The sequence below is a fragment of the Zalophus californianus genome, chromosome 7 (assembly GCF_009762305.2).
Source record: "Zalophus californianus isolate mZalCal1 chromosome 7, mZalCal1.pri.v2, whole genome shotgun sequence".
In the NCBI taxonomy this organism is placed as follows: domain Eukaryota; kingdom Metazoa; phylum Chordata; class Mammalia; order Carnivora; family Otariidae; genus Zalophus; species Zalophus californianus.
Genome location: NC_045601.1, coordinates 82,863,940 through 82,885,086, shown reverse-complemented (window position 1 = coordinate 82,885,086; position 21,147 = coordinate 82,863,940). Strand labels below are relative to the sequence as shown.

At 39.1% G+C, this 21,147-nt stretch overlaps 1 protein-coding gene across 3 annotated transcripts in view; it reads left to right on the top strand.

The window, feature by feature from the left end:
• Positions 1-19,519, top strand: part of CD109 (CD109 molecule) — a 128,172-nt gene extending 108,653 nt beyond the window's left edge. The window contains exons 27-34 of one of the 3 annotated variants that reach the window (XR_003521615.2): positions 1,415-1,605; positions 2,062-2,217; positions 3,258-3,323; positions 6,755-6,897; positions 10,491-10,638; positions 12,569-12,671; positions 14,926-16,062; positions 17,531-19,519. Coding sequence is in view for 2 of the 3 variants with exons in the window: in XM_027603211.2 (XP_027459012.1) it covers positions 1,415-1,605; positions 2,062-2,217; positions 3,258-3,323; positions 6,755-6,897; positions 10,491-10,638; positions 12,569-12,671; positions 14,926-15,101 (983 nt within the window). In the remaining variant the exon portion in view is untranslated. Of the gene's footprint in view, positions 1-1,414; positions 1,606-2,061; positions 2,218-3,257; positions 3,324-6,754; positions 6,898-10,490; positions 10,639-12,568; positions 12,672-14,925 lie in introns of all 3 variants that reach the window. The other 2 variants (XM_027603213.2, XM_027603211.2) reach the window with 2 other exon arrangements.
• The last annotated feature ends 1,628 nt before the right edge of the window (positions 19,520-21,147 follow it).

Below are 21,147 nucleotides of genomic sequence, written 5' to 3'. Positions count from 1 at the left end.
GGGATGATAAATGAAATGCAGATGAGATCAGATGAGTCTGACATGGCTGTTTCTGCTCTCCCAGAGTTTTCTAGAGAATTTCAGGGTTTGGGTGTTTCCTTCTTTTACATATGTTCTGCCCTGTGTTAGTTACCTTTTGAGTTCTTTGATGCCATTTCTGGTTTCGTGGCCTTGAGTGGTCATTAGGACATGGGGTTGTGGAGAGACTTGGGTTTTGTTGCTGCTACTTGCTTTTATGAGTTTCAGTTTTCCTAACTAAAAATGGGAGTAACACCTATCAAATGTTCAAAATTTGAACTAAAATGCTAATTAGTGGAAATGCAAATGCCAAAAAATGCTGTTAGTGAGTTGGAGGACTTTTTTTTTTTATGGGCTACAACAGGATAAAAAGTACAAGTGTTGCTACTTCCCAAATGGCCTCTATGGGCAGGGATCCAGGTGTGTGTGTGTGTGTGTGTGTGGGTGTGTGAGAGAGAGAAAGAGAGAGAGAGAGAGACAGACAGACAGACAGACATAGAGATGGGATGAGTGGGCAGAAATAATTTTAGTTAATGTCCGCCATTTCGAAGCCTTGTTAATTCAAGAAAGGATAAATGTTGAACGTGCTTAGAGATTCCTAAGACTGTAAAAAATATTGCATTATTGTTAGCAGTAATTTAGATCGACTTCTTATTATCTTTACTGTCCACTGCAGTGCTGGGGACTGAATTGTTGCATGGAGACTGCAGGCCTTGACATTTCTTCTCTGCTTGTCTAAGTGGTAGTTATTTCACATTTCCCCTGAGTGTGATCATCATCTAGAGAGTAATATTTGAGATGTGGGAGGGGGCGCCAAGTAAGATGTTCCTCTGGGGGTAGCAGGAATATCTCTAGGAAGATTGTTGAGTTGGCTAGGGTCCTTCATTTTTTTTCCTTGGGGGCTTGGATTTTGAACTTATAACACCAAATTTCAGATAATGAAAAAAAGGAGAGGTTTCTGGGAACATTAGAGCTGGTTAATGGCAGATTCCCAGAACAGGGTTCTTTCTGATGTGTCCTAAAATATTTTTAGGATGGCCTGGTCAGAAAAGTTATGTACATTATCTTCTGGAGTATAGTATGTTTTTCTTTTATTTATAGCTGTTTAGTCTCAAGGCAAACGTGGAATTTCCCTTGGGAAATTATTTTCATCAAAACATCCTCAAATATAAAGAAAGGGATGAAAATTTATAAGTTGTAGTAGTCTGGAAAGTGACCTATAAGTACATGTTTACATGTATGTCTGTGTGAATACACATATTATTGCATGGCATAAATATATCTCTCTATGTATTTATGCTAGTCAAGTAGGACTTGGACCAGTGTAGGAATATTTAATGGTGTAAAATGTAATTTTTGCTCAATTGGTCAGACTATTATTACTTGTCTTTTGCAGGAGGCATGCAATTCTGGGTGTCATCAGAGTCTAAACTTTCTGAATCCTGGCAACCACGTTCCCTGGATATTGAAGTTGCTGCCTACGCGCTGCTCTCACACTTCCTGCAGTATCAGGTGTCTGAGGGAATCCCGATTATGAGGTGGCTCAGCCAGCAAAGAAATAGCTTGGGAGGTTTTGCATCTACCCAGGTGAGTGATGATAGTTTTTCATTTTTTAAACTAAATATAGTTTAAATATATATGTAATTTTTTAAAGGAAGTAGGTGGCTGCTTTTTTCATGACTTCATAAAATTGGTAATTTAAAAATTCAGTCCCTTAGGTCAAAGGTTCAAGTTACTGATTTTAATCTTTTTCTCATCACAAACATCATATGTGATATGTATATGGAATAAATTACTTCCCCATCTTTATTGGCCATCTTTCGTGCATGGTAGAGTTAGATACTCAGTTTCAGTGAGCAGGTACTTTCCAAGTCTCTCCTATACTGTAGGTCAAGGACATTCAAAAATGGATAAAGGAGAGCTCTACTCCCAAGGAAGGTGGATGAATACATAGTGGGTGTCCTAACCATTACTAACTTTAAAGACTCTTTGGTGACCTTGATATATACTTAACATGCGCACATGTTTTTCTTTCCTCAACAGGACACCATTGTAGCCTTGAAAGCCCTATCTGAATTTGCAGCTCTAATGAACACAGACAGGACAAACATCCAAGTGACTGTGATGGGGCCCAGTTCACCAAGTCCTGTAAAGTTTCGGATTGACACACAGAATCGCTTTCTCCTCCAGACGGCAGAGGTGTGGACAAGGGGGTGGTTATTTAAAATTACGTGTGGGTGATCGCTTATGCTGGAATGCTGTTTTATTTCCTTTCTATTGACTTCAACAAAGACTTGTTCCTAGAGCCCTCTAAAGAGACTGGGAGGAAGGAATGCCCTCCTTTGGTTGAATTTGCTGAGCTGGGGAAGAGAGGAGAGGAGAAGAGGGGATGGGAACTTTGGAAAGATTTGGAAAAGGAGAAAGTAGGGGGAAAGGAATGGACACCTGCCGAGTTCTTATTCTTTGCAGGCAGTGTGCCAGATTTCTTTACAGGTGCTATTGCATTTGCTTCTCAAACCAACACTAAGAAAGTACGTACTTTCATCCCCATCATACGTGATAAAATGAGGCTGGGAGAGCTTAAGTAACTTGCTCAAGCTCATGTTGCTAGTAACAGTAGAGCTAGGATTTGGACTATGTTTCAGACCATGTTCTTTCCAGCTGCATCACGTGTCCTCTTAGGACAATTGAGAGAATCCGTAGGAGGATTCTTACTTTAAAACAGAATGAAGGCTTATCGTAGACCCTAACTTTATTCCTGTGGTTAATAACCTTGTGGGAAGCTGAGAGTGATGGATGAAAGTGATAACTTCAAGGCTGGAAACCGAGGAAGAGGGGTGATGGCAAAAGAAAAGGAAGGAGTAGTGTGAATCAGAGTCTGTGATCATGTGCCACTGTGTTCACAGGAAAGCCAGCAGATTAGGCACTAAGGGAGATGGGAGGAGTGAGAGGACTTCCGTTTCTTGTCTCTCTTGCTTCCACACCTCTAGAAGGGCAGCCCTGTCCCCTCTCTCAAAGGGTAGAGATGAGAGTGCGTGGAGAGTAAGCCCTTCCTGTGCCTTCACCTCTTTTACCTGGTTGGCCCATAGCTTTTGACATGTGAGGCTGTGTGAAATTCTGAGAGATTTTCCCAGACGGCTTACACTGCTAGTGAGGAGTAACACTGATTTCTTGTGCTAGCCAGAAGGACCTGGATATGGAAGATTAGCCTCATTCACTTTTTCCCCATCTTTATTCAGCTTGCTGTGGTACAGCCAACTGCAGTTAATATTTCCGCAAGTGGTTTTGGATTTGCTATTTGTCAGGTATGTAACAGTGTTCATTTTTGTTGAGTTCAGTATGACTTGTTATAATAATTCTTTCATTTGGGGTACTGCTAAATCTGTAACAGATAATGTGTAAAATTCTTAAGGATTTCTATCTGTGACTCAGGTAAGATAAATCACTCTCTTTAATAAAAAGTATAGGGGGATGCTTGGGTGGCTCAGTTTTTGGGTGTCTGCCTTCAGCTCAGGTCGTGATCCCAGGGTCCTGGGATTGAGCCCCGCATCGGGCTCCCTGCTCCACAGGGAAGCCTGCTTCTCCTTCTCCCACTCCCCCTGCTTGTGTTCCCTCTCTCGCTGTGTCTCTCTCTGTCAAATAAATAAAAAAAAAATCTTTAAAAAAATAAATAAAAAGTATTAGAGATGTTACTATTAGTCAGTAGACAGCAACCAAATGGATTGATAATCTTGGAAAAAGATTTCTTGAGTATTATATGCTTTTTGAAGTTAGGATTAATTCTTTTGATATGATTCATGTGAGTTGTTGGGAACGCCCATCTTTTTTGCGAAAATACAGCTCAGAAATTGTAATGCTGGTAGAGTTTCTACTATGACTTGATAATAAATACAATAAATTTTTCCTATAACTTTTTTTTAAGATTTTATTTATTTAAGAGAGCATGAGAGAGAGCACATGAACAGGGGGAGGGGCAGAGGGAGAAGCAGGCTCCCTGCTGAGCAAGGAGCCTGATGCAGGGCTCTATCCCAGGACTCCAGGATCATGACCCGAGCCAAAGGCAGCCGCTTAACCAACTGAGCCACTCGGGCGCTCCTGCCTATAACTTCTTAATATTCATCTAGCAATATAAAGGTCAACATGGTATTACAAGGAATTGACTTGAAGATAGGAAATGTGTCCCTTTAATGCAAAATCTTATATAATTGTTAGCTAATCGAATTTAAATAAAAAAATAAAATCTTATATAATAGTAAATAAAACAATTAGAGAATGATACAGTCAATGCTTTGCTATGAGAATAAAATCCAAAGAAACTTACCTTTAATGGTGCAATAGTGTTAGAATAAAATGGAAGTAGTATGTAAAATCCTGAATGGAACAGTTATTATACTTAATACATTGAAAATTATAGGTACTTGACATAATCTTATTGGAAACCAAAAATAATGTGTTATAGGACCAAAAATTGTTATGTGCTTGGTTAGAATATACAAACCAAACAAACCCTGAAAGATTTACCAAGAAAGTTAAAAAAAAAAAAGGCTATTATAGGGAAAAGGTACTTTTCCAAAAACCAGTACAATGTTCTAGTTGGAAGAACAGGTATACTTGCTATAAGTAGGGCAGATAGATGGTCAGGTATAACTTCAAAACTTTCAAAAATTCTGAGATTATTTTGTATAATAGTCAAAACACGGTAGTAATTTTTTTTAAAAAAATCAAGGAAAAATGATCACAGTTAAAAGGAACAATATTCAACAAAAAGGAGAGAAAGAGAAAAGAGTGAGTAATTTATATTTGTCTTTACTAACAAAAGCCATGTGAAAATTCTTATTCTCAAGCTGTCTTTCAAAGCAAACAGCAAATCCAAAAGTAAATACACAGGATATTTTAAATACAATTGAAAAATTATATGTACTTAAATCACCAAATTGGTTGGAATTCATTCTTGATTAAACCCCATGGAGATAAATTACTGAAGCCAAATGAGTTTTACTTGAACTTTGAAGGGCACAGCAGTGAATGTGGTATGTACTGGTCAGAATGCTCACTACTAAGAAGTGAGCGATAGGCACTTCTTAGGTTGGAGAAACAAATTGCTAAACAAGTTGGACACCTGGGAATATGTATTGAGATTCTTTTAGTTGATATTTTTGTAAGTCCTCTAGATAAAGAAAGGAAAGAAACCTCTCAGGTTTGCAGTAAATGCTAGCCCCATTTTAAGTACTGAAATGCTAAGCTCTTGGACATAAATTGCAAGATGTCTCAAAGTTTGCTCAATGAGCAGTTGAGCTTTCTGTGGGTCAAACATTAACCCCAATACTAAGTTATAGATGAGTATTAATTATGACCCAGAGGACAAATCTAATAGTTCTTGTTTGTTTCCTGATGATGTTGGTCTCTAAAGGACAATTGCATGCCACTGGAAAGGGGATGATGGAAATAACAGAGACCATCTCTCCAGTTATATGAAACTGTTCTTCACCTCCTCCAAGAATATTCTAAAATTTTAATTGTCATTTAAGAAAGAGTTGGAGAATATCCAGAGTGAGATAATCAGAATGATCAAGGGGACGTAGGGATTATATGAGCTAGGTATAGCAGAATAAAAAGCTGGATTATTTATTATTTATTTATTTTAAAAAAATATTTTATTTATTCATTTTAGAGATAGAGTGTGTGTATGTGGGGGAGCAGCAGGTAGAGGGAGAGGGACAAGCAGACTCCACTCTGAGCGCAGAGCCCGAATTGGGGCTTGAGCCCCCATCCCTGAGATCATGACCTGAGCCAAAATCAAGAGTCGGACCTGAACTGACTGAGCCACACAAGTGCCCCAGAAAGAAGATTTGTTTTAAACTGTGAAAATCTACAAAGGGTACTAGATGTTTAGTTCTGAGGTGTGTGTGTGTGTGTGTGTGATTTAAATATAAGAAAATACAACATTACATAGCAACGGTAAAGCTTACGAACCGTGGTATCAAAAAAGGTGGAAGAAGTAGATTCCAATTCAACTTGGCATGAGGCAGGTGTACAAAATTTTGAGTATATTCCCAAGCTTCCGATCTTAGGAACCCTTTGGGAAAAAAACCAACTTATCCTCACACTTTGCCCAGTGTCCCCACAGCACCTTTCACTGGTGGTAGGCACAGAGTATTTGCTGAAAAAGGCCCAGTTGTCTTGAAATCTGTCATTTATTTTATCATCTTTTAAAAGTATTGTACAGCCAAAAAGAATGCTGAGCAATTAAACAGGTTTCTGTTCAACGAGGGCTCTTAAATGTTTTAGTTTTGATTTAGCTAACTGAGTTTCTAAGGTTCCAATTTGTGGGAAAAATGACACCAGTTGGGCAGCAGAGCTTAGAAATTAGTGGATGGTCTCAAGAAAGAAATAGGCAGTAGTTTCACTTTTTCCCTAAAGGGAATGTTTTACATTCTTTGGAGGAAAAAAAAAATACCTATGAATATCACGAAGGTCTATACCTGTTCTGGAGTATTACCTAACAATTTTCTCAATTTTAAAAATCATTGCTTATAAACTTTTATAATATTTTAAATAATGATACTTTGTTAGCTAGTAAAACTAGTTTTTTTTCTTTTGGCTGAAGATTACAAATCTAGTTGCATTTATACCAAAGATAATCATTACCTAATATTTAGAATATGTAATGATGGCAATTTATTGCTAATAATTGATGACTAGCTTATTATTTATGCTAATTTATTATTTGTTGCAGTTTAATGTGATTTATAATGTGAAAGATTCGGGTTCCCCAAGAAGACAAAGATCTATTCAAGACCAAGAAGCTTTTGATTTAGACGTTGCTGTAAAAGACAATAAAGATGATACCAATCACTTGAATTTGAATGTGTGCACAAGGTTGGTATTGCTTTAAGTCCTTTCTCTCTTTTTAAAATAGATTTGAAGATAGATTTATTTATCTATTTATTTATTTATTTATGAGTGGGGTAGGGGGAGAGAGAGAGAGCACATGTGATGGGGGGAGGGGCAGTGGGAGACGGAGAGAGAGAACCCTAAGCAAGCTCCATGCCCAACTTGGAGCCTGAGGCGGGGCTTGATCTCATGACCCTGAGATCATGACCTGAGCAGAAATCAAGAGTCAGACACTTAACTGACTGAGCCACCCAGGTGCCCCAGATTTAGAAATTTATATATATGTAGTTATCTAACTATATCAATATAAGGAGTTACAGGGGCGCCTGGGTGGCTCAGTTGGTTAAGCATCTGCCTTCGGCTCAGGTCATGATCCCAGAGTCCTGAGCCCTGCACTGGGCTCCTTGCTCAGCGGGGAGCCTGCTTCTCCCTCTCCCTCTGCCCCTGCTGCTTCTCCTACTTGTGCTCTCTCTCTCTGTCAAATAAATAAATAAAATCTTTAAAAAAATATATAAGGAGTTACATTTAACAAAGATTTGTTATTTAATACACTTCAGATTACAAACTAGAAATACTGCTTAATTATGTTTAAGTATTTCCCAATGTGTTCAAAATTATTTACAAGTTTTTCTTGTATTTATTGTAACTTTGAATAGAAAAATTTAATACAGTGTAGGTCTTTATGAAAACTTTAAATTAACCAGTCATGTTTAATACTCTAAAATTCATTATTCCTTGATTAGTGATTTTCTGTTAAATAATTATTCCAGGCTTATAGTTAACCTTTAGTGTTAAGCTTTTAACTTCATAGAACTTCATAAGAAGTTCATAAGAATGTGCAAGTTTAGTGAAGAGAATAGTGTTTTTAAACACAGTGAAAATATTCCAGTGTAGAAGGTCTTCACCTTGGATAGATAGGCACTTTTAGCTTCTGGGAATACTTACTAAGGTGATTCTTAAATTGAGTCTGTATCCAGAGCATCTGAGGATCTTGTTAAGTCAAAAGGAAAAGGGGTTCCAACTCACACCTGCTGACTTAACAGATTCAGAGTCTGTGAAGCTGCCCTCTTCAGCTTTCTTGGTTTTCTAATGCACACACAGGTTTGAGAGCAAATCCTTTAGAAGGTTCTTGAACCGGGAGACTTTACAGTTTCTTCCTTGTCAGTCTATCCTCTTACCTCTGCATGATTTGCTGTGAAGTTGGGAGTGACTGTGAAGATACTGAGGAGCTGCTGTCTGTTCTTTTTAAATACCCCCTGGTGTTCTGGTTGAACTGGGCTTGTTGTTGGGCTGGAAGTCACTGACATGGTCCTGAATTGCCAGATGCTCCTCAGGGTCATCGCTGGGTGTTTCTCCAGGTGGCCAACCCTTTTAGCCATCGCTTGAATCCAATCTCCTCCATTACTGCTACCATCTGTACTATCTTTGGGCCTTCATGTTCATGATTTTGATATAAAATGTCACCTGTGTTTGTCCCATTCGTTCCCTTCCTGGGCATTTTGGACCTACAGCAGGGGGATAGCAGAATTCCTTCAGTGGCTTCCTTTTTAGCTGAGAAGAACGTAGGACTCCCACTCTTCTTTATGAAGCTTATAATTGGGTTCTTTTCTAAAATAACAGCATCAAGTTATTATTATTGCAAGTAATAATAAGCTACGTTTATCACAAACTTATATGCCGGGCACTTTCACATGCATCTCATTTAATCATTACAATAACTCTATAAAGTAGGTGATATTGTTATCCCTGCTTTTGTCATTCTCTCATTCATTCATTCAGTAAATATTAGCTGAGTCTCCATTACGTGCCAAGCCACAGTGTCAGATGTTGGAATAGAACGGTGATCTAAAAAAGACACAGGCCCTGTCTTCATGGAACTTACTGTTTGGAGGGGAGACAGAGAGAAATTAATAAAAATAAGTCTTCTAAATAAGTCTAAAATTCTGGTTTTGAAATCGGCAAAGAAGAAAAGTCTTTGGAGCTATGAGAGGGATTTTACCTCTTAGGGAGGTCAATTGAAGAAACAGATGAGGAAAATTAGGTGAAACCAGGATTCAGATCAGGATGGGGCCTTATTACTTACAAGGGCTCATGAAAGGATGTGGGATTCCAAATCTTAACCTGTTATCAGGAATCGGATGGGTGATAGACTTAGATAGAGGATAGATATATCTTTTTTCCCTTCTTTGGGGAGAAACTAGAGAAGGGAAGTGTGTTCATGTGAGAGTAGCAGTTGGTAAAAAGGACTTGGATGCTGCTACTAGTCTTCTGAGAAAAATCTGATACGAATACAAGTAACATTTTCAGTGGCACTTAATAAAAAGAAAAAACTGATATTTTAGGTGCTGTATTCCCATCCGTAGGGTCACCTCAGATGAGGTTTTCTGTGTGTGGCGTGGGTATTTAACAAATTCTGCCCTGGGCTAGTAGAAAGACCAGGTCAACTAAGGCACTTTGGATGGTGTCCCAAAAGTCATCGTATTGAAGCAGATTGGCTGTTCTTCTCCTCTTTAAAGTTTGCTCTGACACAAACACCTCGAGCTGCAATGTACTTATTAGTTTTCAACAGCATCTCTCTTGGCCGAGTGTATCACTCTGCAGATGGTTTCACTTGTTTGCGATCGCTGAGCCAGATGTTGTCGGCAGTTGGACTGTGTGGCTCGTCAATCAGTTGTGTTTGGCAGCCATCGGTTTGCCGCTCTCAGAAGCAAGATTCTCTACCAACCCTTCTTGCTTTTGCTGTCTGAAAGGACAATAGGAACTCATGTAACAGTGCTCTGATCCTTTCACGTTGTAGGCAGACTTCTTTCCATAACCGCACTGGGCTCTTTCTGCTCCAAACAAAAAGCTCTTGCCACCTATTCATTGTAGAAAACTGTTTATTTTAAAGGAGACGAAACGCCCTTGGTGCCCAGATCCTTTGATGCTCACGTTGTGCACAACAGGGTGAGCGGACAAGGTAGTGTCACAGAATTTTCCAAGGCTTGGGATTCTCACCAGGTGGCCAAAGAAAACACAAAATGTGCTCCAAGTACATTTTGGAGAACAAAGGGAAGGACTCCTCCCTACTGGTCTTCTTTTTCTTAAAACTGGATGAAGAGAAGATTGCTAAAGACTTGGCGGTGGTCTCCTCCTTAAGTGGTCAAGTTTTCAGTTTCTTTTTCAGTTCCTGGCTTTCAGCTAGAAAGCTCAGGGCTGTCAACTTCTGAGGAAATGAAAAATGTGATTCAGTTTGGAATCACCCCTAGTACACAGTGTTGCCCACTGAAAGGGTGTCCAGGTTGTACTTGTTACAAATCTGTGGGCACAAGGCTGACACATTGCAGGCGTTTCATGTCAAGTGAATGCGTTATTAAATCATTATTCCTCATATGGTTGAAAATTATAAGAATTTCATCCCTGTAAGGAAAGGATTACCGGTTTTATAATAATTTTCTATGAGATTGTTTACTTCGACTAAGCGGTAAGTATTTGGAATAACACTGGCAGTTTTAATTTTCATGTGAAGAGAGTTTGACAGCAGCTTAAGGTTTTTCCTAAAGGGTGTTCTTCCTTCCATCCTCTCCTCTTTGCCCTAGGTTTTTGGGCCCAGCTAGAAGCGGCATGGCCCTTATGGAAGTGAACCTCCTCAGTGGTTTCACCGTGCCTTCCGATGCAATTCCTCTGAGCCAGACTGTGAGGAAAGTAGAACATGATCAGGGAAAAGTCAACTTATATTTAGATTCTGTAAGTTGTAAGACGTAAGTTTCACATAGGTGACTGGTGACAAAATGCCATTTATTGTCTTGGAAAGTCTGCCTTACTCTGGGCCTATTTACTTTGTCTTTATTTCAGCTTTTTGTGTCCCCGAATGACCCTAACAGGGCAACCTTATGTTTGCCCCACTAAAAAAACATCACTGTAAAATCAACTTAAAGAGAATACTGTTAATGATGAGCCTGTTGAAAGTCTTGATAACTAAATCACTATTTCATGCCAGATGTATAAACTATGTAGAAACCGTGACATTGTAATTTCAGAAATTTGGTCCAGGTCTCAGTTTGAGAACTGCTCTGCCTCAGGGAATTGCTAAAATTATCTTTTTTTTTTTTTTAATTTAATTTACTTATTTGAGAGAGAGAGCACAGGTAGGGGGAGCTGCAGGCAGAGGGAGAAGCAGGCTGCCCGCTGAGCAGGGAGCCCGATGCGGGGCTCAGTCCCAGGACCCTGAGATCATGACCTGAGCCGAAGGCAGATGCTTAACCGACTGAGCCACCCAGGCATCCCTAAAATTATCTCTTTAAATGCTGATGATGAAAGCTTTAATTACAAGTTTTAAAATGCTTTCATGGAGTTTTTAATAAATCCCAAAGGGGTTAATATTTCTCCAATGAATATATTAGGTGCTTAAATCATAGAAGGATATTCTTAGAGGTTTGGTCTTTGTACAAATTATTATATAATTTTCATATACTCTTCTCATTGTTCTATGAAAATTACTGATCCAAGAATAAGGTGCATAAAATATGTGAGAGAAACGTAAGTGAAGAATTCGGCTGTACTTGTTATGTCCCAAAACTGCCGGCATATAATTTATTCTTTTTTTCTAACATCTATATGAAACTTAGATTGAATTTAATTGAGTTTTAAGTGTTCTTAGGGTTTCATGTTATGTTGGGGAATTCCCTATGTTTCTTATTCTAGTTTTGCCAAGTATGAATCAGAAATATATTGCCTTAGCAATATATGTATATATACTTTAAGAAAACTAGTTCCTCATTTGTTTTAGGACTTTAAAGACCACTCTGGCCAAAACTCTGTTAAAACTCATCCAAAGTCTTTAGCTTCTTTTTCTGTTCAGGAGTTTTCATATATGACATACCGCTTGAATATCATGGGCTTGATTTGGAACATGAAAAACAAGTTTAAGGTTTTTATTTAATAATGCAATTGGTTTTTGGAGTTTGTCCTGTATCTATGATGTACATTTATTTATTTATTTATTTATTTATTTATTTATTTATTTATGTGATGTGCTTGTTAATGGTTTTCTAAATTCGAGTGTTCAGTATGTTCTGACTGATTAATTTGACTTTTCATTTACTGCTATTGGCAAGTAATGGAATATTTGAAGGAATTTATCAATTTCAGATTCCTTTAACAATATTGGTTGCCACATTGGCCCTTCCTGGAGGCAAGGAGCTGGCCTTTTGTACCCCAAATCAGTTTTTGGTTGGGGGTGCATCCCCCACCTGGGGTTACCTCACTTACCAGGTGAGGTTGCTCCCGTGAGCTGAGGGCAGTTCTTCAGAGAAGGGGGCTGTCGTGAGCTATCAGCAGCAACCGAGGTGGGCACCTTGCATGAGATGGGGACTGAGTGAAGCACCAGGGCTCAGGAGCATGCATCCTTGGACTTGCTGCTTACTTAACCCTTCTGATTCTCAGTATTGCTTTTGGTAAAATGGAAGTGAGAACAATACCTTTCTTGTAAGAGTTGTTTTACCTGTTAAATGAGATAATTTATATAAAGTGCTTACCATAACACGGGGCATGTAGAAATCCTCCCTAAATGTTAGTTTCTATCTGTTTTCTAAAATGATAAGAAAAAGAAATGTCTTTTGCTTTATTGTGAACACATTGTCTGTCACCCCCTTAGGAGTTTTTTGTATTTTTCAAGGTAAACGAAACCCAGATTTGTGTGGATATTCCTGCTGTGAGAAACTTTAAAGTTTCTAATACACAAGATGCTTTGGTGTCCATCATGGATTACTATGAACCAAGTAAGTGTGTTCTAGAGTTTCTAACACTTTAGAAGTTAAGCCAGGCCTTCATTCATTTTATTCATTCATTCATTTATTTGCAGTGGCCATCTATCTTGTGTGTGGGGAGGGTTGTTGGGGAGAGTGTAGGAGGTGGGGTATAGGAGGTGAGCTTTCCACTTAAATGAAGACAATAATTTTAAAAAGTCACGTGATAGCACTGAGCAGATGAATACAAAAAAGTGATGTTTTTCCTAATAACTTTAGGTTTTTCCTCATGTTTTAGGTTTTTAATTCACAATTACAAAATTTACAAAGAAAAACTGACATAACTGTGAGTCTAGTTATGTGTAGGATCCAAGGTTTTGCTTCTGTTCCAACCATCCCTTCCATCTGTTTTGTTTTAAAATGGGATTTCTTCAGGAGAGAACATGAGCCTCATTTGCAGTGTGAAAGACTGGGATGGGTTTGGCGGAGTCTGTTGTCTTGCTAAAATTTATGCATTATAGCAGTTTTTTCCTTTAGCAGATCAAGAAAAATATAGTCCGTTTGGAAAATAACTTGAGCTTCTTTGATTTTACTGGTCACTTCTGACTTTATAAAATATTAAAAATTTAGGATGTGAAAGCAGAGATCTGGTTTGTAGATCACCTAAGTTAGTTAGGACTACTCTACACTCAGTCACAGAGCGAGGTTCTGTGAGTGTATGATCGCCATAATTGTAATAAGTCTTATTCTGAGTGCATACTCCTGGTGGCTCAGAATCATCAGAATGCATGAGAATTGTTAACGTTTTGATGTGTTCAGGAGTTGGAGATAATTACACTTTAAAGTAAAATGAACTTGTTCATGTTGTCAGTAGCGTTCAATAGAGTATCATTGAAGATGAAGGTTGAGAACACCAGTTCTTTCTCCTTCTGAGTCAACAAGCCAGTTCCTCTCATCTGCCTCCTGGTGGAATTGGGGAAGAGCATTTGCCGAGGTTCTTGTAGGAGGTTTGGGGGAAACACTGAGGGTGGCCCTTCTTTTCTGTGGAAGGACGGGATACATGGTGGAGACTCAATGGTAGCACCCAGTTATCCAACTTTGGAATTGAAACTAGTTGCGAAATTCTCCAGTTGATGTTTTTTCAGCAAATGGAGAATATTTTAAACATTCAAGAAACAAAGATTCAGTCTACATACATTTTTTTGTGGCAAGCAACTTATTTAGGAGGGGGACATTTTCAAATGAAAATACAGGAAAGGTCAGAAATAATAAAAACCTTACCAACCCGGTTTTGAAGATCCTAAGATTAAAGAATATATAATAATAAACAATATTTAAAAATAAAATGGGGCGCCTGGGTGGCTCAGTTGGTTAAGCGACTGCCTTCGGCTCAGGTCATGATCCTGGAGTCTCGGGATCGAGTCCCACATCGGGCTCCCTGCTCGGCAGGGAGTCTGCCTCTCCCTCTGACCCTCTTCCCTCTCATGCTCTCTATCGCTCTCATTCTCTCTCTCTCAAATAAATAAATAAATCTTTAAAAAAAAAATAAAAATAAAATGAAGTTAAAAAATCATGAAGAAATTTGAAAATAGAACATGTTTTTAAAAATTGTAAAAATAAAAATCTTTTATGTTGTATAGTAGGTTTACAATAGTGCTGTAGGTACTTTATATAGTTTTTAAAAAATACTAGCTTATGCTATAAAATTTATCCCAAAATATTAGCTTATACAGTAAAATTAGATGCTATATGCTCAACATTTTAAAACATTGAGACACATTACAAAGGCAAGCTTCTCTTTGTGTTTTTGTAGTTTTTAATCAAGCCCACAGTAAATCTCTTTTCAGGAGTTCTAATGAGCTTTGCTTGAATGCATAGAAAATGATACTTGAAAATAAACTGTCAAGGAGCTTAAACAAGCCTCAATTTCAAGTCTTTCCTGTTCCAGGAAGAGAGCCGAGTGTGCTTGGGGTTGCAGTGTGCAGCTGTGGCCTGCTCCCAGCTCCCCGCTCCCCCCTCCTTGGGGTTGCAGCGCTGGCCAAATGCGGGCAGGGGCTGCAGGCGGGGGTGGGGGGGGTGCACAGTGCGGGGAAGGCATTGTTCTTCTGGTGGATTTGGTTAGCCGCGTGGGCCCCTCCAGAGCATTTCAGTTGTTTCTTGTAAAGAAAAAAAAAACTATGTGAAGAATGGAAAACTCTGAGACATGTACTGAAGCGGTCTTAAGGTTTGGCGGAGTAAATGTTTCTCCACAAGGGATCCGTGTAAACTGATGTCTGCCTCTGCACAGGGAGACAAGCGGTGAGGAGTTACAACTCGGAAGTGAAGCTGTCCTCTTGCGACCTCTGTGGGGACGTCCGCGGATGTGGGCCTTGCGAGAGAGGAGCTACAGCTTCCCTTTACCCTGCTCCAGTCACTGTGGGGCTCGGTGTCATGCTGCTGTTCCCTTTGCAGGGTTGGCTGTGATTCCTTTTTTCAGGACTCCATGTAACATCGACATTTCCAGAAGTCACACGTCTTGTTTTCATGATCAAGTATCACTTCTATTTTTGAAAAACGATTTTTTTTTTCTTTTTATGGGGTTGTGGGGGATGGTGCACAAACAGGTTCTAGGATGCACAGGTGCATAGATGTCTTCACCTGACTTCTGTGTAGAACAGAAAATCAGACTTTTGCAGTCGTGCGTCTTTATTTCCCCCCTCTTAAAAATCTTTCAGGAGTGTTTCATGAAGGTGTTGTTTTCCCCAGAATAAATGTGTTATTTTAGATTATTCTTTTTTTTTTTTCCTAGAAGAAATGAACCTAGGTTCTTAAGCATTACTATACACCAGTGTTGGCTTTAGCATTAAAGACAGATGTTTGGGAACTGGGAGAAAGCAACCAGAAGGAGAAGCTTGCTCTGTTCCCTTCCCCCATCCACCCACGCCTGCCCTCTGCCCCGCCTCACCCCCAGTGGTCTCAGTATATCCTTCTTAATTGGATAGCACTTGTTCCTTTTTAGTAGGGGGTGAATTTTTTTTTTTTTTTAAAGTGAAGTGGTGTTTTTTTTCCCACTCCAATTATAATCTCATCCCCCAACCTTTACCCTTCCTGTTTTTCTTCTGGAGAGAAGGAGAGAGGGAATGTGTGATTCAGAGCTTGAGGAGTGTACAGAAAACTGCCCTAAGGAGGAGTCCTGGGTGCACTGCTCTCCCTCTCACTTCCTCAGCCCCACACATTGGCTCTGGTTCAGGGATGTGAGTCAGAGGGCATGGCAGTATGTGCCCCGGGTGATTTAGACTAGAAGATCCTAGGCCAGAAGTTGCAGCTTTGTTGGTAATGGGGGACGATTAACTAGGGCACAACAAAAAGATCCTGTCGAAGACGTGGCAGGCTGACCTCCCTGTCATCTGGGAAAGAAGCTGGGGCTTGACAGGGACCGAGAGAGGTAAACATGACTGCTGACCTCAAGTATGGTAGGGGGTTGCCCGGGGTCCTGTAGAAGCTTTCCTAGACTCAGATGTCTGAGCGCAGAGAGCCAGCTGTCTGGTGACATCTAATGCTTGTGTGAATCTTTAAGATATCTGAACTTTGAGCACCTGGATAAATGGTTACCCTGCATTCCGAAGGGTAATATTCATTTATCTGGGTGAAAGTTTTAAGAAAATTTTAAAGAAAAATTCCTTTTCTTCCACCTCCCTCTTTTTCCTCCTTCCTTCTTCCTTTCTTCTTTTCCTTCTAAATACATTGAAATATTTTAGATATATCAAAAATAAACTAAAGATCTCTTAAAATCTAGAAATGGTTTAATTTTGCTCCTTAATTCCATTGCACTTCTCTCGAGTGAACATGGAAAAAATAATTACCATGAGCTCCAAAAAGTCTGCATTACAGTATTTAAACTGTTTAAAAAAATAAATCCATCAAAAATAAGGGATGCAAATAATATCTTTTAAAGTTAAATTTTAAAACTTTTTCATATCTTAGTGCATTTTAAGAAATTATAGTACAGTGGATGTTCATATATTGCTTTTGGATATTTTGGATACCAAGGCAGGAGTTACCAACATTCAGTGTTCTAAAGCTTGAAACCTAGATGTAGAAAATAGATCCTCAGAGTGGTATGGAGAGGGAGAAGTTAAATATCAAATAAATAATCTTCTTGTATTTACTTTTAAGCGGGTATAAGTTTGTAGTTCTGTTACACCTTTGAAACAGTCTGATCGAAAAATAGCATTTGTTACGTTTGGGCCTTCAGGGATGGTATTTTCAGCCTTTATATCCTAGGACTTTTTTCTAGGAAAATATTTTCTGATGAAGTTGGGGGAGGGTGTTGGCAAAGGGTGTCCTCCTCGCCCGCCTCGCCCAGGGAACCTTACACCGGCCACTGGTACCTTATATTCTTCAGTAAATAATTTATACTGAACTGCTAGTGGAGTATATTGGGAAACACTAGAATGGAAAGGCCAGTGGAAGATAGCTTGTATCTTTTTTAGGCCGTATTTCCTCATTTAAAAACTAGAACTCTAATACTTTTTTGTGAAGTACTTTAGGTTTTCAGATTAACAAGTCATGTTGTAACTCTTCTTGTAATGCATCTCTTTTTATTATAAACTTCTTAAAAGTGGAGGAGGAGGAGAACGTCAGTCGGCTCTGCTTCATGGTGCACGGGCTGTGGAGACGCCTTGTCTTCGTCCTCCTTCATAGCCTCATATCTTTCTTAGAGAACTGGCTTTGTTACGAGCAGTGGGGTTGCATTAAAGGTGATTAAAAAGCCACAGGCAGAAGGGAAAAGGAAGACATGTAGTAGTAATAATAGTATAGACTATTTTCTTTTCTGCATATGCTATGACTAATAGTATTTAAAAAGCTCATTTTACCTTTAAGTTTGCTTATGCTGAGATTCTTCCATTTAGAATGCCATCCATTTCATTTCCTGAGATGAACGAATTTGAAATCTCCCCTTCTCTTTCAATGAGTGGGAACCTCATTAAGACACCAGCGTCTACCACTTGGAGTTTTGACTGGCCAGTGGTTCCAGAGACTGGATCACTAGTAGCCAAACAATTCAAAGACAGAACAACACTTTCATATTTGCTTTCCCCAGCCTACTACATTCGGTTAGAATTCTAAAAAAGATATGAAGGCAACTAACGATTTGTTTGCTGTATCTACGAGTTCAGAAAAAAACATGCCCGGTTAACGAAAATGCTTTTTTTTTTTTTTTTTAAATTGTATTGCTCTATTGTACTTTATGTTTTTCAAAACACTGTAACAATAGTATCTTTGGTTTAGTATTTTGGGTATAGTATAATCTGAGGAGTGTTGTGCTAATATGAAATCCAGATATACATCTATTACCTAACAACTTGTTACTTTAAATATGCAATATCATATTCTACACATGGGGATTTTCAGAATTGTACATAGCATAGTTCTCCCTGCTCCCATCCTTTTGAGCCTGGCTATAGTTATTTTTTAAAAACTTATTATTTAGCCCTAATTTCTCTATGTAAAATATAGTTATAAATAGTCTGGCAATATAATACCAATTATCTTTAATATAATTCAATTATTTAATTCAACATTTCTGGCTGTCCGATGACATTTAAAGAAAATTGGAGCTATCATTTTTCTTTGTCATTTTTAGAACAAGGTAGTTTATTAACCTGCTGGCCTATCATCTGGAGTTTTTTGTAACAGCCTTACTCTTGGCTCATTTGCTCTTTTGAAGCTTAGTACTGATTTCTGTAGAAATACGTTGTATATACCTACTTGACAAGGTTTCTTAAGGTGAAAACAGTACTTATTTGAGTTTGCCGAGTGGCAAACCATGGGTCCAGATGCCATTATAGATTCTTGGGGGCATCATTTGCTTGCACAGTAGAAGTCAGACTTTAGTTAAGTGAACTTGCTCTTGGGTTAACTTCAGAACCTGTTCTACTCTTGGTAGAGGCTTCTGTTAGACAGAAGAGTATATTCCTCATTTTCCTTTGTTTTCAGACTCCAATAAAGCATAGCACTTTTAAGAACTTAAAAATTTCATATCATCTATCAAATGATATTTATGTTAATAGGAAATACCTTAAGTTACACTGGGAGTAATCTGAGGTGCAATTATTTTTATCACTACTTTGAATAGAGGACTGTTACCCTACTTTCTTCCAGAAACTAAGCAGTAAATATACATTTTTAATGAAGTATGCATTAGTGAGAGTAGGCTTGTTTCGAAACTATTTCTAGCCAGTATATTTTTGTCTGCCTCATCAAAACACAGTGCCACATTGTATCATTCCATAAAATGTCATTTTCATTTCAGTTATTGTCACACAGGAAAATAGATATTTTGTAGATGATTTCTGAGCTTTTCACTTCAAAGGACACACATTGGTATGTGCATATCTCTGTAATAGGGATGAATGAGATTGATAGACATGTGGCTTCATATTTAAGAATAATTTTATCTCATGTTGTCATGAGGCGACGATTTACCACTCTTCTGCCCAGTGCATTGAATTCGTGGTAGAGGGTAGTGCCATGTTCCATTTGTAGATCTTTATGATTTATCTTTGATAGCTTCAGTAGAATATGGCTCTATTTTGGTCCTTCCTGGCTTTCTGTTTTGGATTTTTAGTGGGGTACAGCTGATTTGGTAGAGTCCATTTATTTTCTACACAGGAAGCTTTATAAAATTTTATTCATGAATCCCCTATTTTAAGAATCTCTTCTGCATATGAGAAGAATACTGTTGAAATAAAGTATTATTTCCCCAAAATTAAAGCATTATATGTTGATCAAAGTGATTCTGAAAGTTTAAATTTTAAATGTTAGAATGTTATGTTATTGTTAATTGTATTGTATTATATATTCAGTAGGAAATCCTGGTTTATCAATAAAAATTAAAATTCCCATCTATTATTATCCGTGTTCTTTTTATTTTAGTTTCAGTGACATCTATAGCACATCCCCTTTACCTACACCTATTTAAGTGTGAGAAACAGGATGTCGGAGAGTGGGTTTATTGTGTTACAGGAGTTTGACATGAGTGAGGTGAAAGGAACAACCACCAACCTGCTTCACCTCCCTCCTTATGCTTTGCTTTTGGGGTTGGAGTGGGGTCTGTGGAGAGGTAAGTGATGTACCAATAAAAAATGTGAGGTGAGGACGCACTCACCCAACTTGTAGAAATTACATAGAATGTGCAGTTTGTGTACACAGGAAAATGGGGGCGTGGATTGTTGTCTCTGGGTGGGTCCCTTTGGGTCTGAGGTCATCTCTAATTCTCACAATGGACTTGAGGTGGTGCTTGGCTTGGGGGCTTTTGGATTCTCTTCTTCTTGCTACAGCTTGGGTCATCGTTTTTTTTTTTTTTTTTAAGATTTTATTTTTATTTATTTGAGAAAGAGAGAATGAGAGAGAGCACGAGAGGGAAGAGGGTCAGAGGGAGAAGCAGACTCCTCGCTGAGCAGGGAGCCCGATGTGGGACTCGATCCCTGGACTCCAGGATCATGACCTGAGCTGAAGGCAGTCGCTTAACCGACTGAGCCACCCAGGCGCCCTCATTTCTGCTAAGGTGATGTACAAATGGACTTTAAAGAAGGTTCAAGTTACATTTTATTTGAGGTCACTAGTGATAACTCCAGATTAAGGAGATTCAGAGATGGGGGTATTGTGCCCCTTGATCTAGTCACACTGCACAGGCACGTGAGACATCACCCCTAGACTTCTGCAGGGTCCTCCCTAGGGACACTGTCAGCAGAGGAAGCAGTGGGTGGATTCTCCCAGCTTTCTGTAAGCCCTCTCCCCCAACCCCCACTTTTATCTCTGTTCTTCATCCTGAAGCTCCCACCTTCTCCACTTCTCCTCTCAGAAGTCTGCAAGTACTAAGGCTTCCCTCCTGTCTTCAGTTTTCTCTTGGTGTCGTGTGAGCGGCCAGCCAAAGCTTTCTGTCCTCTGTTCTGCCACTGGGTCAGGTCCCTAGAGTGGAGGAGTGATGAAAACCCTTTGGATGATTCTCCACTCTGGTAGTTGGCTTTTATTCTCTTTTGTGTTATCCTGGTGATCTAAAAGGTCAGACAACTGCATGAATTCAGGATGAGGGAGACATTAGATGGCAGAATACACGAACAAGACTTGATGGTTAAGCAAAGTATGAGTCAGTGACCAGAGAGCCAATGCCTCCAGTTGCTCAATAAGGGAGGTATTTGTTCTGGTGTAGCCTGCACGTTTCAGGGTGTTATGCTCAGTACTAAGGTCACAGTCTAAGAAGGTAAGACCACCTGTAGTCCATATGGGGCAGAGTGACCCTAACGGTGTCGGGATGAAACCTCATAGGGTGTGGGGATGCTCAGCTGGTGAAAAACAATGTGGACTCAACACTTTATTTAAATATCTGAAAGGCTGTCAGCTGCAAGCTCACATTGCAGAATTGTTGCAAGTGGGTAGATTCTGGCCCAACTTTGGGAGGAATTAAATAGAACCTCCTTATTTCAGAAGACAGTGACTGCATGGTCCCTATGGGGGTTTTGGCAGA